The sequence below is a fragment of the Siphateles boraxobius genome, unplaced genomic scaffold (assembly GCF_051911475.1).
Source record: "Siphateles boraxobius isolate OS27281-9 unplaced genomic scaffold, OSU_SipBor_1 7, whole genome shotgun sequence".
Taxonomy (NCBI): Eukaryota; Metazoa; Chordata; class Actinopteri; order Cypriniformes; family Leuciscidae; genus Siphateles; species Siphateles boraxobius.
The window spans coordinates 20,650,763-20,668,899 of NW_027509197.1; the positions used below are offsets into that span (position 1 = coordinate 20,650,763).

Sequence of the window (18,137 nt, forward strand, 5' to 3'; positions counted from 1 at the left end):
CAGCTGGTGGGACAGAGATCAACATTGTAGACCTTGATCAAGCTGGTTAGGGTTAGTAGACCACCTTGGAAAACAAACCAGCATGTTCCAAAACCTGGCTTAAGCTGATATGACATGGGATTTCCAGCATTCAAACAAATGTATTTTGACAAAATTCTAACTTTGTCGCTTTTAAAACAAAGTTTGTTATATTATAAATTAAATAATTTATCATATATGGCACGTTCCGCATCCGCATAGTTCATACTAGCACATTATGACGCCTGCAAACCACTTCACAGTGCGCTGGAATAACGTAATCACGCATAGTGACGTCATGACGTATACACGCGCCGTGTTTCCTATCAGGAAGAGGTAAGACTGAATTAAACGCGAATGTTTGCAGTTTTCAGCCTCCGTTACTGGTTTAAAACCAACGGGTTCTTATCATTAGCTTGGTTGACTAAAGGCAGAAACGAGTATGCGGTTTTGCAGTTATAGCGATATGTGTCTTAGTATCTGTTGTCTTCTAAACAAATGTTAAAGTTAATTTGTTCTCATTGCTGTGATGTGAATTCATGTAATAAAAAAACGCTGTCGTTTGTATAAATACAACGTTCCTTACAACTTCCTCATACAGTGGCTCAAAATATATTTGATTGATGTATTTGCATTAGATAACAACATATCAAAGTAAGTGTTTTTTAAGCACCCTTTCCAAGCATTTCATACAAAGAAGATTGCTAGGTTTGAAATGATTAAACCATAAATACAAAATTAAAATAACGGAAGACATATTGACTCGTTTTTCACACGTTAGTGAAACATGTTTATAGTTAATTTGATGAACTAACAGTTACGCTTGGCAGTTCATGACACCTATGTGAACATAATAAGGACATCATACATACACTAAAATGATTAAAAGTTGGTTAAAACACATTGCAAACATTATTTAGAAACGTGGAGGTAGTTTTTGAAGAAAGGCGTTGCCAGCATTTAATGCGTATTATATAGATGCTATTTGGTTTGACATTTTAATGTCATTGCACTGAAATTGATATATGTGGTTTTAGCTTGAAACTCCTTAACGTAGAATTGCTGAATAAAATCAAGATGTTTTAAAACGGCAGTCAGCTTTCAGGCTGAAAAAAGAGACAACGATTTTATGAAATATCACTTCAGAATATCATATTGTATTATTAATCAGTGGTCACATAGATGCTCTAATAGTTGACAAATGAAATGCAGATAAATTAGAGTTAACAATATCTGATATATTCAGATATTCCTGTAGTGATTTTATTTAGATTATCAATATGGTACTGAATATGATCATCCTTTACTCTAAATGATGCAATATGATGCAGAGTAGTTTCTTTAGATCATCATTTGCATGGTTTTAGCTGGACCAGCTGTGTTTTGCTTGAACCATGTCAGCGAGAGGAAATGAAGAATGTAGCCTCGAAATGTCTCAAAGTTGGTCTTGAGACATTTTTTAATTAAGCCCATTTAGCTTAATGTAATTTGTTTAATCCCTATTGTCATATTGAAAAGAGAAAAGTGATGTAAAACGACTTTTTAACATCGCAGACTATTAAAAATAACCCAGAATTTACCTGTCCTGTTCCATAATTTCGGAAGACAACAGTAGGCAGAAATTTGTGCTTTTTATAATACTATTTATTTATTTATTTATTGTTTTTTTTAATCTATTTACTTTTTTTGGGTCTGTTTTGCTTAATTCCGTCACTGAGATTTCCAGGCAATTTCTGTTCGCTGTGGAGTTTGTGTGTTATGATCCATAAATGAAGGAGAACCTGTGTGCTGCATTACACTTTAAACAGGAAATGTTTTTTTTTTTTTTTTTACCCACGAATGGAAATACATAGACATGGAAAGCTAATTAGAAATGTAGGGACTTTTGTTAAAAATCTGTTGCTACATTTAATCCATTCCAGTAAATTGTATCGATGAGGAATTAGATTTTACTGCCCTAAATTCTAATTCTAAGTAATGACAAAAAGAGAAATTCAGCATTGGGATATTTTCCAACTGCATTTCATGTAGCTAATACCCTGTTGTTACAGTTTTGCCTGTTTGAGGTTACTTTGCCACAAAATGTTCATCATTTTCTTCACTTCTTTATATTATTTCTTTTTGTATTTAATTTTGGTTACGTCTTGATAGTTTAAACAAGGCTCTTTGAACTTTATTTGATCAACTTCATGCCTTCCATGTCTGTGATAGAGGCCGTTTTTTCTTATCTTATCACATCTTTAACAGTAATAGACACAATTTTCTTCTACTAGACATTTGAAATGAGCCTTCTGAAGGAAATTTTCTTTCAGACGACCTGTACAGGAATCAAATGTGTTTAGCTTTTGTATTATTAAAAGCCTAGTCTTATTCAGAATACTGTAGTCTGCCACCTAATTGTCACCCATAAATGATAAAGAATCAGGTTAAACTCTTCAATTCATGGCACATGATTACCGTGCCTGCCGTTTCGCCGATTCATCTCTGTCAGCCGGCTGTGCAGTGATTAGCATGTAAGTGCTAGCATGTAATTACAGAGCAGCTTCTTTTCCTTTAATGATTACCGTTAACACAAAGCCTCTGACGAGGTGAATGAGGACACGGCTCACTCTATTAAAAGACAGAACAGACACTTGGATGGTCTAAAAATTTAATTCGTGGAAAATGTGAACTTCCTCTCGCTTTTCTAACGTGAGATCAAAGGCATTTATGAATAGTACTTTGTGCCCTCGGTGCGTGTGGTGAACCTTCTGAAAGTGCCAATGTCAGTCTGAGCACTTCGAATTAAAAGGTTTCAGGAACAAATGACTATCATTTTACAAGGCTTAATAGTGTTTTAGTTGATTGGGATGCCACTCAGTTCAGCAGAGACTGCTGGAGGTTGAAGCGGATGTGTTGGCAACATTTATTAGACCAGTTTGTTAAACAATATCATTGCAGAAAAGCTTTTTTGACAGTTATTTCACGCTGCTTGAGCTGATGAAATTGTATTCCTCATATCCATTGACATTGGAAATGGTAGTTAGGTTGGATAGTTAGAAAAAAAAAATGTTAATTAGCTTTTTCTTTTATTCTATGTGGTTTTTAACAAACGTTAGGACATTAAATGCAAAAGTTTTCACATCTTAGGCGGTGTAGAGTCATAGCCAAAGTATTTACAAGGTTAAAATACTGCTCAAATATGAAGTCACCTGAATGCAAGCTATGGAGATGGCCCATTGTCTGAATTTATGTGTACAGTGAACTTTGAAAGAGCTTCACTGTTTGCCCACTCATTCGTGACCCAGACAATATGTGATGGCACTAATAATTTTTTCCTCTGTGTGTAGGTTTCGCTTTTTTAATTTGAGCAACCAACTTGTGAAAACAAGTCATGTTGATATGCGTCTACTGCAGCTCTTATTGTGTGCACTTCATTACATAATACTACCAATCTGTCATGACTTTCAAGTGACTTTCAAAATGAGCACCTCACTGGTACATGGGTCAATAACAAATAAGAGTGTTGCAATAAAGCAGGTTCATTCCTTTGCCTTACACCTTTATTGAATATGTATACACATATTCAATAAAGGTGTATGGCAAAGGAGTGTCTTACAATAATTATTATTAATGTTATGTTTTAGGAAGATAATTTTTCATGCATGTTGGCAAACGCATGATCTGTGTTGGTAACACCACATGGCTTTGATTTTCCAACAAAAGTTTTTTGATTATTAATAATATGCAGTAAAGCAGTTTTGTTAAAAATAGTTTTAATAATAATAATAATTATTGTCATTATACTCATCATTATTATAAGTAAATAAATATTTATTATGATCGTAAATAAATTATAAATATATAAATAATTAAAATACTATGCAAAACTAGTACTACCCAATCTTTTTTTTTTTTTTTGTAGAATAATTTAATTCTTGAGGCTTTTTTCCTTATGATGTCAGGACAGTTTAATCACCCATTTTTGACTTTATTCATACAATCAAATGAATTGGATTTAATTAATAGATTTTGGAAAAGATGAGCATCATTTCAGTGACCCATATGCATGCATCATTTTAATAGCCCAGTTTATTTTGTTTGGTGTTTTACTTTGGATACAATCCTGATGCAGCACGGTCAAGGCTCGTCCTCATGTTGTTCCTCGTATCGCTCAAGTCTAATTTCAAGTGATCAGCCGTGGCTTTGGTCTGCTGTGTGGGAGTACATAATCGGATGTTTCATTCTGGCTGAATTAGCCCTCCAGAAAGACCACATCACTTTAAGGCCTCCTCCTGCCCTGTCAGAGTCCATCGCGGGTGATGACGCAAACACACACACACATTCACACACACGCATACACACTTAAGACATGGATGGCTAGAGGCTGTTAAAATGAGGTGTTGAGAGTTGGCTCACACGCTCCAATGCGCCATGTTTCTGGGTGCTTGTCACTGGGCAGTGCCATGCTATCCGCCCCCCTGTACTGGCACTTATTGGTGCCATTGGTAGAGTCACTTTTACTGATGGGTTTAATCGTCAGGATTGGTAGTGGCGCTTAATATGACGTCTTCGTGCACTGCCCCTGCGGATGTATCAGCTGCATCCCAGTTTTTTTTCTTTCTGTAAGGCAGAATCTCTCTAATGCTGCCTCTTCCCCAGTATTTTGAGAGCCAAAGGAAATCCTGTATTTCATCTGGAATAATGCAGTGTAGATAATGACCTGTCTCCTCGGGAGGGGAGGGGGGGTGTATGTTTTTCTACAAAAAAGAAGGAAGGAATTTCTATGGTTAATTCTGTAGGAGGACATATGGGTAAACATGCCACCTTCGATGTTAGTGTAGATTCATTTCATCAAGCTTCTATTAGTAATATGCAGTATAAATAGTTCAATTGTATATGCCAATTTATTCTGTTCTTGTTTTCATGTTTTTATTTTTCATATGGTCATGACTTGGCAAAAGGTTAGTAGCTAGTTATTTATAATAGTCTTAGGGATGTAAATGCAATATTTCATGCTGCCTTCAAAGGTATTTTGACTAAATCAGTAGAAATTGAATCCTCTCACTGGTGTTGTAATGGCATCCCATTGATTTGCTGGAGTTTACGCTTACACAGGCGAGCCTTTTGAATGCAGCAATGACTCAGCATCCATCGACAGTCATGATGGTGCTGCTTTTGGTTGTGAGGCCGGGCTCTGCGGGGTTTCCCTTTCACATGAACTGTGTAGGGGGCTGAATGCGACAACATTAACCCCTCACTTTCCTCTCCATCTTGAGGTTGAATGCGTTTCACGCCTTACCTGTGTAAAATGGAGGCTCTGAGGTAAAAGGGTAGAGGTAAATCACTGTGTGAGAAAATCCCACTCTGTGTATCTGAGCGATTGGAAAACCCCAGCCTTTCAGGTTAGATGTTTAAACCTACTTAAGTTGTTACATTTCCAGTTCCCTGTTGCAAAGTTTTGATTGGTATTCACAGTTCTGCTTGCTATGAAGTGCGTAGCTCAGCAATGTTTATCACTTGGGTGTTTACTGTTTAGACTGGTAAAGAAAGTATGGTCAAAGCACCACAAGATACCACTTCAATTTGTACAAACATATCATTTTTGAAGTTAAACTTGAGTATTGTCTGAGAGCACCAGCTTGTCTGTTTAGATTGTTTATTGCTCAGGAAGTTATTTTGAAACAGTATAGCTTCTCAAGCTACAAGCTTGAAATTAGCAACAAGCTAACTACATAAAGATATTTAAAAAGTAGTTATCTATTACAAGTTGCTAACTACATTAGCTGTGTCTTTTGTTTCCACAAATTAGCTGTATTTATCTGCCACATTAACAATAAGGGGGATCTGAATGAATGACTCACTCAAATGAAAAGAAAAAAAATACCCCTTTATCGGAAACTTTTGAAAAGTGACAGCAGCATTTAACTAAATACTATGCCATTGAAAGGAAAACCTAAAATGGAGTGTAGGAAGGAAAATGGATCACAGACTCTTATTCTTTTCTATGTCCAATTGAACCAATTTACTCAAATGAATCCAACTTGTTGTCCTTGTTGCCACTTGAGGAAGAGCTTTTGGTTATGACCTTAGTGCATTAAGTAGTACATCTATTTATTTGATAGAGCTACATGCTTCTTGTTGGACAAAGTAGCTTTTTTTTACTGGAAAACTTACACTATTTAAAAAAATTAAAACGAGAGGTTGATCGTCTTACTAAAGAATTGAGTTAAATTAGTAATGTCGCTTTATGTTAATTTCTCGCTTTAAGTTAAGTTGTCAAAACAACATAATCAAATTGTGAGACCTGTACATTTCCAGAATTATCAGCTGAAGTGTTTTGTTTTTTTTGCTGCATAACTAATTATGCACTCCAGTTATGACTTAACCGTGACACATATATGATGAAATTCTAGGTGAATCGGAAAGTACTGTACGTGGGCGAATTTTGCCAGTGCAATTATTATTAACACCCTCTCCAATACGTGGTTATTAATCATAGGTTATTAAAATATCATTTTCGCTATGATTGTTGTTTATGGTCTTCTTTTTTATGTGAGTCATTGAAATGTGATGTTTTTAGTATTCTTTTCTGATTGATTTTTTTCCCTGTTCTTTTGAACTCTTAGCGTGCATTCACAATAAACATCAGGTTTGGTTGGGCCTGTATCCATGAGTGTGCTCTTGCTGGAGGCGTTCTATGGCGGTTCCCACAAACAGCTGGTCGATCTTCTCAAGCAAAGTGTTGAAGACTGTGTAAGCTTCACTCTACCTGCGAAGAAATGGCACTGGAGGGCCAGAACTTCTGCTCTGTACTTCATGCAAGCAGTTCCAGCAAGTTTCACGTACAGGTCAGAAGAGGTCATCAGTCTGGTTGTGTTCCTTTAAAGTAATTGTAGAGTTTTTTTTAAAGAGATAAATATGTAAATATACTGGCACAAAAATATTTGGACAGTTTTAGACATTCTATATTATTAATTATTTCAATGCATTAGATAAAGAATGTCAAGGCAAGTGTCATCTGCAAAAACATCTTCATGTGCTTATTGGGTTCTCATGAACATTTATTATTTACCAAATCAAATAACACCATTTCAGACATATGCATGACCTTACATGTTGTTAGGTTAAGTATAATCGGTGTACAATACACTTACTGACTTACTCAGTTCTGTGCTCATACTTCAAACATTTGTCATCCCCCAAGTCCCATACTTTAAAGCCAAATAGCTGTGGTTTCCTATTTACTACAAAGCATGGCTGAGGATATTGTAGCTATACAAATCTTTTAGATGCACACATATACCAAAGACTCTTTTTTTTTTTTAAATCATGTCTGAATCGAACACATTTCTAGATTTCCTTCACAACCTTTCCATAAAAATATGGATCAGATTTCATACTGTTTTTTTATGTTTTGCATTATGTATGTATAATGCTTATATATTTTAACCTAAGATATTTACTAATTAATGCAAATTTTCTCTGCGCTGCTGGTGTAAATTCATCACATTTTTTTTTTAGCTTTTTCTTTCTTCTGAAATCTCAGACATAGCTATCTAGCTATTGTCATCTTTTTTAAATGTCTACTAACACATCACAGTAGCTTTGTGTAATAACACCAGTGTAATGTGGTTTGACATTTTTACACGTAATACTAAGATGTTCTTAAAAGTCAAAAACAAACTTTATCAAAGTTAAAGGTGCTGCTGGTACATGTGGGTACACAGTTTGATCAGTCACTATACGATCAGATTATCTACCTTATACAAGATAAACACCAACGCTGAGCTAAATGTAAGGAGTGTAATTATAGCTGCCTGTTTTATTTTCAACATAAGAACCTGAGTAACATTTTACAATAAGATTTAATTTGTTAAAGTCAGCATGAGAAGTGGCAAAAGTCTTTCTTCCCTATTGCGACATATATCCAAGTGAAATAGCTTTTTGAACAAGAAAAAATTTAGGACGGGGCTTGATTTTGTCCTTCAGGAATTAATTGGATCTTGGATGGTTATGGTTTGCTATTGCTGTGATGTCATGTGAGTGACAGGTTGTCCCGCCCTCATGATGCCAGTAAACACATCATCAGAGAAGAGATGTCGTTGCAAGTGGGAGGGGAAGTTATTTTGATTAAATATTACATGAATTTAAAAAAATGGATGTGCACAGATAAATAATTTTTAATAAATACGACAAAATAATTGTCAATTTTGGTTTCATGGTGACTTTAACATTATATAAATCAGATATCATGAACTGACATTAAAATTTTTTTATTATTATTTATTTAATTAGCATTTGTTCATCTAAATTTATTATTTGGTGTTTTTAAATCCATGTTCATTCAATATATAGCTGATGTTCATTTATTCACATGTGTTGAGATGAACATGAATCTAGATTAATGAATACTCTAAAAGTATTTTTCATTGTTAGGTTATGATACCTAATTCATTAACTAATGCTAACTAATCAAAGCTCATTGTAAAGTGTTACCAGAATCAGGCTATTATCAATTTACGATGATATTTTAAAATGTGTGCCTGCACCTAAAGTGCACTACATGGGGAGATTATACAATTATTGCAAGTGCGTATCTATACCACGAATGTTATTTCTCGTGCCATTTATGCCTGTATATGATATGCACTTTATGTTGTATAATACGCATGCATTCCCCACCCCTAATCCTAACCAAGGGGTTTTCAGTGCTTAGCATATGCACGCAAAAAACATTTTTGGCGTATAAATGGCACAAGAAATAAAATGTGTGGTATAGATACGCACTTTCACGAGATTGTGTTGCCTATACTAAATGGAACTCTGTGAATTGTTGGTTCAAATAGAGTTTCTAAAACTGCATACACAAGGACACAAACACATTTAGAGAATAGGATTCGATGGGGACTTTCTTGCTTCCTTTTAAGGGACGGAGAAACCGCAGGTGGGTGGGGGAAGCCCTGAGCATTCCTTCAGCTGCAATCTCATCTCGCTGCACTCGAAGTTAAGCAAAAGGAAAAACATACGTTTCATCCCTTAAGTCAGATATCAAATATGCACTGTCATAACCCTTCACGTGTCAACTGGATGCAATGTCAAAACTTGTATCAACTGTCAGGCCGTTTACAACTTGCCCTCATGCCGACTATTGTGAAAATATTTGAATGTAGTCAAATTCTTTGATTATTAGTGATTGTCAAAATGGTTCATCTCTTCTCATGCTTGCAAAACAAAATAATGAAGAGGTACTAAAGATACAGTAACACTTTACAACAAGGTCCCATTAGTTAACATTAGTTAATGCATTAACTAGCAATGAGCAATACATTTGTTACAGTATTTTTGGTACAGTAATCTGTGTTAACATTAGTTAAGAAAAACACAATTGTTTATTGTTTGTAAATGCTCAGGTCCATTAAACAATATTAACATATCACAACTTTTGATTAGAATGATGTATTAAGAAATGTTGAAATTAGTATTTTTCATTTTAACCATGTAGTTAACTAATGTTAACATATGAAAGCTGATCGTAAAATGTTACCAAAACTACAGTGCGCTAGGAGCAACGCTTGCTTTTCCAGATCGGCACCTTTGATAATGCAGTTACAAACCTGACTCAGCACAGAGCAGCTTGCCCACCCACTGTGTCTCTTATCTTTCACAAAGCCAAAACGTTTGGTTTAGTTACGGTTAATAGTTTGTGCTGGAAAAAGTCAGTGGGCGACAGTTGCGGTAACGTCACAGTTTAATGAAAGCCAACAATGGCTCCTGTGTAAGATTGTTTACACACCTTGGATGAAGTTTATATCTATCGAGTACATTAATTCGAGATCTAAAGTTCTTTCCACTGAAATAGATGAGTCAGATTTAGCTTTTGGTGGGCCCATCGCACATTAAGGTTTATACGACCAATACCGTTAACCGTCTGCCTACTTGCCTCATCAACCACATCAACCGGACTGACCTAAAAAGTTGCAATAAACTCGAGTGTCTGTCCTCACCTCCAGTTCAAAGGGAACCATAGTAAGCCTTCCTGTTTCATTATTATTGGACGCACTCCACTTGACAATTTCGAGAGGAAAGCAAGACTAAAAATAGTAACTTCCATCATCTGGTTTGATTTCAGAGTTGTGTGCAAGCAAGGATTTGGGAGGTGCCGTTCGGTGCTCGTCCTGATGGAGTTGAGGAATGGAGACGTAATCCTGCCGCACAGTTACGAGGGCACAGGGTGGTAGAAGGTCCCCCTTTCACGCTGATCTTAAAGCAGTGTGATTGGTTTTTCGTATAGTTAAGATTAGGAATTGGTTTGGGGGAGCTGGTCATAGATTAGCATAAAAGGGACTCTTCTGACAGCGACAGAGTCACGGTCGCGAGGCCGCGGGCTCCCCACATCAAAGAGACTGACGAGCGGGCTGGAGGGTTAGACTGACAGGCGGTGGGGGCTTAGAAGAGAGAGGGGGCTGGGTTCATTTAGGGAGACCAGAACTGAACTTCAAAGCCCTTGTCCCATGGCTCTTAGCACATACAAGGGTAAAATTTTCAATGGTCTCCTACTTGTGTATATAACATCTTAAAGCAGTGTTCATTAACCTCAATAATGTTTCTTTCAGCAGAGGGTGCAGAGATTTCTGTGTCCTCTTGTGTTTCAAATTATGTTTTTTTTTTTCTTTTGCAGATCTAGGATTTAATTTTTTACTCTTAAGTCAATTGATACCTCTGTCACAGGCTTTTTTATACATTTTTGCATTTCAAAAAGTCAACTTTTTCAATGTTAGTTATATTAACGCTACTGTAAAAAAGTTTCAGACAGACTTTTTAAAAAAAATGTATACTTTTATTCAGCAAGGACACATTAAATTGATCAAAAGGGACAGTAAAGACATTTATAATGTTACAAAGGGTTTCTGAGCTTTCTATTCATCAAAGAAACTTGGGGGGAAAATGTGTGCGGTTTCCACAAAAATATTAAGCGACACAACTGTTTTCAACATTGATAATAAGAAAAGTTTGTGTCAAATCGGTGTCACTTAAGATTGGAGAAATGGCTTCTAAAAATCAGCATCGCATTAACATGAATAAATTGCATTTTAAAATATATTGAATTGTAAACAGTTATTTTAAATTGTTATAATTTTTCACAATATTACTGTTATATTATTTCTGTTTTATCATATTATTCTGTTTTTGATCAAATAAATGCATCCTTGGTGAGCATAACACATAAAAAAATATAAAAAAAACATTAAAATAAACTTACCCCCCCCATAAGAACAGTTTTGACTGGAATTTTTTGCAATTTTAATCTCCCAGTGTGCCATAATCACACATGAACACTGCATAGGCCATAATCATGCATGATCACTGCATAGGCTACTGACTGTTTAGAATCAAATTATTATCTTATTGTTTTATTACAATTCTCAACATGATAATTTAATATTTTTTCCAATTGCAATGCCTTGAAAAAGGGGACATAAGGGGTCTTTTCCCCCCACATTACAACAGGCCTTTGTGGTCAGAACAATTTTTGTTACAATGAGGATCAGTGCTTAGACCTATGATGGAGCATTGATATTCAAGTGCGCCATGGCAGACAGCAAATTAATGGTTCCTTCTTTTATCTGTTTTTTTTCTTTCTCTGTCTCGCAGGGTTTTGTTCACAAGCTCCGTCCTCAATCTTGCTGAGCTTGTAGCCCTGCGGCCTGATCTCGCTCGTCTTAAGAAGGTCCTCTACTTCCATGAGAACCAGCTGGTCTATCCAGTTAGAAAGAGACAAGAAAGAGACTTCCAATACGGTTACAACCAGATCCTCTCATGGTAATAGCAGAGTCTGGTGAACTTTACCAAAGTACCTGTGGAAGAAAAACATACATTATTACGGTTACCAGACATATCTAATATGTTGGATATTACACATGCTGGATTTAAAATAAATAATCGTAGCACACAGTATGCAATTTCAATTTCATCATTATTTTCCACTGTAGAAAAAAAAGTGCTGTGAGTTACTCTAAATGGTTTTTACGGTTCATAGTGTTCATTGATGAATAAATATAATTTAGAGTAGTATGGCTGAGAATATTCCTTTTTTAATTCATAGCTAATAACATTAGACATTTCACTTATTTATCAATGGTTGAACTAGAAATCTGGTCAGCATTACGTATGTTAGTATGTCAGTAGTCTGTTAATAACAAGTGCCATTTCTGTACCAGACTGGATTTTTATTCACAATAGAGACAGTGTGTCTGAGACAGAATAGTTTATCATGCACGTTACTTGGCATGATGTGGTTGGTTAATTACTGGATCGTATAATGGCGCTCTAATTCTTAAGAACTCAATGTTTTAAAGCCTAATGTCATAATCAATCTTGATGCTTGAAAGAAAGGGTTTTAAGAGCTCTAATTTGAATACATTGTGATTGTTGTCTGTCAGAGTATCATGTCAATAATTCAAAGGCCCTTTGCTTGCTCAACTTTATTAACGTGCGTGGCAGAACAGTGACACAAAAAAGAGCTCGGCTCCTCTAATTCACTCTCTAATTGAGTGCAATGCAGTGATTGATTCTGGCAAATGGGGTGTGCCATTTAAAACATGGTTTGTTTTTGTCTGTGGATTCTAATCAACTGTGTATTAGATATTTTAAGTGACTAGTTACTATAGATGACTGCTAAGCACTGCTTTCCATATAAGAGTGAAGTTCGCTTTTCAAAACGTATGTTGTTTTCAATAACGTTCATTTTCGAGAATTAATTAAGGAGCGGAGAAATATTGTGACATGTTGTGGCTTGCTTTGTAAGTGTTTATCTTCCCTCATCATCTGAAATGTTTTCCCAGCCTGGTTGCGGATGTGATAGCGTTCAACTCCTCGTTCAACATGGAGTCCTTCCTCGCCTCCATCTCCACCTTCATGAAGACCATGCCCGACCATCGGCCCAAAGATCTGCACCGGCTCATCCGGCCCAAGTGCCGTGTCCTCCACTTCCCAATTCGCTTTCCTGATGTCACAAGGTCTGTTCTTTATATCCCTCACCACATCCTTCTAGGGATCACTCCTCCACTGATTAAAAAATGTGCTAGCAAGTTCACTCTTAATCCGCCCCCAAAAGCTGATCGCGTATGCAAGCGTGGTTAATGGCGAGTGGGCAAAGTTGTGTAAGAAAGTGATTAGAATAGACAGCTTTAATATCCTGTGTGGATCACTTGACACGCTCCGGCTACAGATACGTGCTTGTGCTTGGGCGCACATGCATGGACATACACAACATGCCCACTGGGACAGAAAGTGATTTCTTTGTGTTATAGTCTGTTTGACTGTAGATGGTGTAGAAATTTGTTTGATTTTTGTGTGGCTGAGCGACCACAGTATAATAATTAGTGAGGATTTGTACTCGGGGCATTTTATCTGCATTGAATGGCAGGTGATTAAAATTTGCCATTTTTCCAAAAACATTTTCAGAAACCTTTTGGCTCATGATGACGCAAGCAACTCTAGTGAACTGACTATTCATGCTGGGTCCATTAATTATATATTGCTTTTTAGTTGGTTATCATGACTTAAAATGCATATTTTTTTTGTATTTAAAATAATCTTGCATTTTGCGATTGCTTGATTAGAGGAAATTTAGCCTATATATAAGCAAATTTTTAAAATGCGTTATGTCCTTGTGGTCTCACTCGCTGGTCCCTGAATGGATTTATACTTTTATTTAGGGTCTCTGAGCACACTGCCGACCCCCCCCGAATACAGCTTTAAAATCTCACTGTTCTGCGTACTTCGTTTTGACTTGCGCAGTCTAGATTGGCTTCAGAATTTGCTTCCCGAACTGTCGTCTTCGATCAGCAAGCATGGGTGTTTTTTTTTCATCGCCTCGTTCCAAAGCAATGTCAAGAATAAGTCGGCTAGAAGCAACTCCTGCTTCTTGTTAGATTCCTAATGAACAGCAAGCAGGACCCGAAACGAGTGGAACAATATTGTAAATTCATTTTGATTCAAGGCATTCTTGGGCTGGCTTATGTGTGATGGTTTAAAGATTAAAGAGGCGGTAAGCATGTAGTGCATGCCGTTTCACATTCTCCCTTAGCTGTATAGCAGTATTTGTCATTCTGATGTGCATGTCGCTATTAAATTAGAAATACGTGAAAAGTTGTGGGTTGGTTGCAAAATTTGTCAGTAGCTTTCATAATAAAAACATAAAACTTTATATAATTCTAAAGAGATCAGTTTGTGTACATTCAATTCAAATTTGAGGATTTAAGGTTATATGTTGTATATATATATATATATATATATATATATATATATATATATATCAGTTATAAAATAAATATATTACTAGCATATATTACTATATAAAATATAATTAGATATTTAAATTATAAATAAAATATGATATACTACTGTATGTACACTTACAAACCCCCAATATTATAAAAGCATAATGTTTTAATTTGAATCTGAATCTCATGTGTTCTGTATGTGTTAGCTCAGCATAAAAGTGTCATGTCATATATTTTTAATACATCTTTCTGTTTTATATGTTTGCAGTCCATTACTTTTCTGCGTTCTCTTTGTTCTTTCAATCTGTATATCTAAAATGTTTATCTTCAGGTCTGAGCGAGGCATGTTTTCCATTATCTCTCTGATGCATGATTTTTTTTTTGTTCGCATTAGTCAGTTCTTTGTTGACAAAATCAAGATTTTTAATGCACACTTAAAAGAAATATCCAGCCGCTTTGTGTTTTCAAGTTTGTTTTTCGTGATTTAGAAGAGCCAGACCACTGAGGTCACGTTTCAGTGTTTGTCATCACTAAAACAGCTGTGTATGCTTTGCTGTATTTTTTTTTTAAATGCACCTATATTGATAACATAGCTCTCCCTTTTTGTTATGGAAAATACTTTTGTGTTTTAGACATACAAACCGAATGAAAAAAATACTGTATTGATGGAAACAGTTTGAGTGAATTTAGCGAAGAGCAGTCACTTTTGTACATGATATTTCTTGTGTCTTTCCTTTAACGATTCGCAATCCAATTTGACCAGATGCTAAATATATCTTGACTATAAAAAAATGTCAGCACAAACACTCCTCCTTTCTGTGTTAATTATGCTTATTATAGATTGCACCTTATTCACAAAATTAATTAAATAAATAATATGCTATTACCTAATTTTTATTTGAAATAAATAAAACATCAGAAATTGTGTTTAACACAGCTTGGGGAAGACTTTTTTGTTCTTATCTGATTTGCATTATTCTTTCGATGAATCAGGCAATATATAATAGGGCCGGAGTGTAATTCAAATAACCCACGGTTCGGTTTGTATCACTGTTTTAGGATCAGTTTCAGTAAGGTTTGGTATTCGTATGTTCAGAAAAAAAGGACTACTGTCAAATAAAAAAACGAAAATAAGAACAAATAGAGCAAAGATACAAATACCAAACAGTGCTGCTCTTTAAGTTTTTCAGATAGGTCTAATAGTACTTTTCAGGTAGAGAAATGTAATAAAGTAATCAAATGTAAAATAACACCACATATAATCTTCACTGTAGATTAGTAAAGTTTTGAAAGTTATTCAGTCAAGAGCCGTTAGCATCATTAACCTTAAAAAACCTAGCCATTAACACCAAAAACACAGACAGCAGCAGGCATATTAGGCTGCTGTCACTTTAAGACATAATGCATGGATCCTAAATACCAATACACATGCATTGTCTATCTCAACTATTTACATTCACTGAAGACGGTCGGAAACCTTGTATGACCAAAACTGCTACTTTTCAGGAATTGGAAAAAAAACGCTGTATTTTAAAATAATTAAACACTGCGTTGTTGATATTGTATCATTATAAATGATCATATACTTGCATGTTATTAACATTTTACCAAAAGTTTTTGACCAGCGAATGTTGTGTTTTTCCATTATTAGAATGGCCGCTTCTGAGGCAGTGCATCCAAGTTTCCATGAACTTACAGGTTATGAAGTTTATTGTAGCTGTAGCTCTTTGGGCGCTCTGTTTTTTCTGTCATTTGGTCAAAATGCTGTAAAAAGATGAAGTGCAACGCACAGGCTATTTAAAAAAGTATTGGCTATGACTCGACGAGAAATGTTAGGCTAAAGGCAGACTACAAGAGTGGGAGATTTTGGTCCCAATTCTCCCCATCCGACAATCCTAGGTAAAGTCCTGATTGTCATGATGGTTCTACAGATTTTATTATCAGATTTTCCTGTGGTGTGAGGTGTGTTAAAAATGATTGAATCGGCTCGGAAGAACGTCAGGGCAGCATCGATCTCAAATCGTACATTTCAAACATGTTGTATATCAGATATCCTGTTGAGTGGGGTGAAACCAGAGGACAAACGCACATGCACTCTGTAGATTGTAACGTGGAACGAAATCATACCCAATCAGAAAGCGTGTGCACAGTTTGGAATTTGGTTGTTTGTGAATGGAATCTGTTACTCCTAGTATTATGTCTCTTTTATTCACTTTCAACCACTTCTGTCCTGCTTTCTTGAGGGGAGGGTCTATGGGTGGGTAAATGTGATGGCTTTTTCAGATCTTTTGATCTAATGAACAAATTAAGCTTGAAATAACCAATTTACATATGAACAAGACCAGAGAAAACATAAAAACATATGGAGACCAACAGCTTTCGTTTCTGCTCTGACAGCATCAAGACCATGCTGAACGCGGTGAGTGCGTGCTAATCAGGAATGGTGAGAGAACATTGTGCTTGGTACGTTTTTCATCTCTAACCCAAACTTGGGTCTCCATCCAAAATTTAAATCCCATCTATTCTAGTGGATAGCGGACTTCCCATAATGTTTACACATTAAGTCAGTAGGCGGAGAGTAGGCCAATTTTTGTGGCTGTTTTAACACATTCGATCACATGAGTGTTTACACTATGATAGCAATCTGGTCAAATGGGTTTTCGACTACCTCTGAAAGTTGTCAAAATTGGACAAGCTCAAAACGTTTTAGACCTTGTTTACACCTGTAATTAACGTCGTCTACTTGTGATCCGATCGACCAAAACACATCTTAATACCAGATGTAAACAGGACCTTAGTGTGTGGTGTGCTGTCCTGGTCATATCGCGGCACTGCACACACTATAGGAATAAACTGTTCAATCTGTTTTATGGCCATGTTTGTGGTCTCTATCATTTTGAAAATATGATTCAATTTTAAAAATCTTTTTGTTTGGTCCAGCCTTTATATGATGATGCAGGACTGGCCCGATCGGGACAGAGACTATTCCGTCAGCTGTCCCGAGCATCTTTAGCAGCACTTTCATTATTGTTTTGTGCCTGTCCGAATTAGCACAGATTCCCTTTTTTAAACACAGAAGGTAATGTGTGCTGTTTCTGTCTCACCTGCGCATCAACACCCGAGTGAGGACACCGTAAATGACTGGTCATATTAGAGCATACAGGACTCACATTGAACAAAGTTTGCATAGTGACTGTTTTGTCTTTTTTTTTTAAACCATCGCTATTGTAACAGCGTATTGGGATACCAGAATTTTCCCAGACAAGAGATTTATATGATGCAGGCAGCGGTTCTATCAACGGCTTGTCTCCTTCACTTGCCATACTAAACTGCAACACACCAACATGTGAGGAACTGTGATGTCAGCAATAGATCTACATACTTACAGTTCATTGCATGCGTTTCACATGAACGTAGCTGTCCAGAGTGTATCCATCGACATAAACATACATTAGCGGAACTGTCTGTCTGTTTTACGAGTTAATATAGATGCCTCATCAGATTTGAGATTAACCACGGTGCAAGTTAGAATTACGGTTAGAATTGTTTTATTTATTTTTTTACCGAGAAATGTTATACCTCTAATAGCATGTACAAATAAAGAGCACTATCAGTGCTGTTTGTATGTCTACTTGTGTGTTGTTTGTTATATTTTTTTGTTTCTATGAGGGGATGGATGTGCCCCTACGCTTGGTTGGATGACAAATTTGCCCTGTGTGTAAAATGTGGGTTAAGATGAAATTAGTAATGTTGGTCCACACAAGTGTGTGTGCATTTTTGCAAAAGTGTGTGTGTCCGTATCATGGCTAAGAGACGCTGTAAGTAAGCTGACACTGATGACGCAGGGCTCTC

At 36.1% G+C, this 18,137-nt stretch overlaps 1 protein-coding gene across 3 annotated transcripts in view; it reads left to right on the forward strand.

The window, feature by feature from the left end:
- Positions 1 to 301: 301 nt before the first annotated feature.
- gtdc1 (glycosyltransferase-like domain containing 1) overlaps positions 302 to 18,137 on the forward strand; it is a 44,882-nt gene continuing 27,046 nt past the window's right edge. Inside the window, exons 1-4 of one of the 3 annotated variants that reach the window (XM_077217035.1) lie at positions 302 to 354; positions 6,627 to 6,848; positions 11,653 to 11,820; positions 12,843 to 13,016. In XM_077217035.1, coding sequence (XP_077073150.1) covers positions 6,670 to 6,848; positions 11,653 to 11,820; positions 12,843 to 13,016 — 521 coding nt within the window. In that variant the 5' untranslated portion in view covers positions 302 to 354; positions 6,627 to 6,669. Of the gene's footprint in view, positions 355 to 5,283; positions 5,403 to 6,626; positions 6,849 to 11,652; positions 11,821 to 12,842; positions 13,017 to 18,137 lie in introns of those variants that run through there. The other 2 variants (XM_077217037.1, XM_077217036.1) reach the window with 2 other exon arrangements.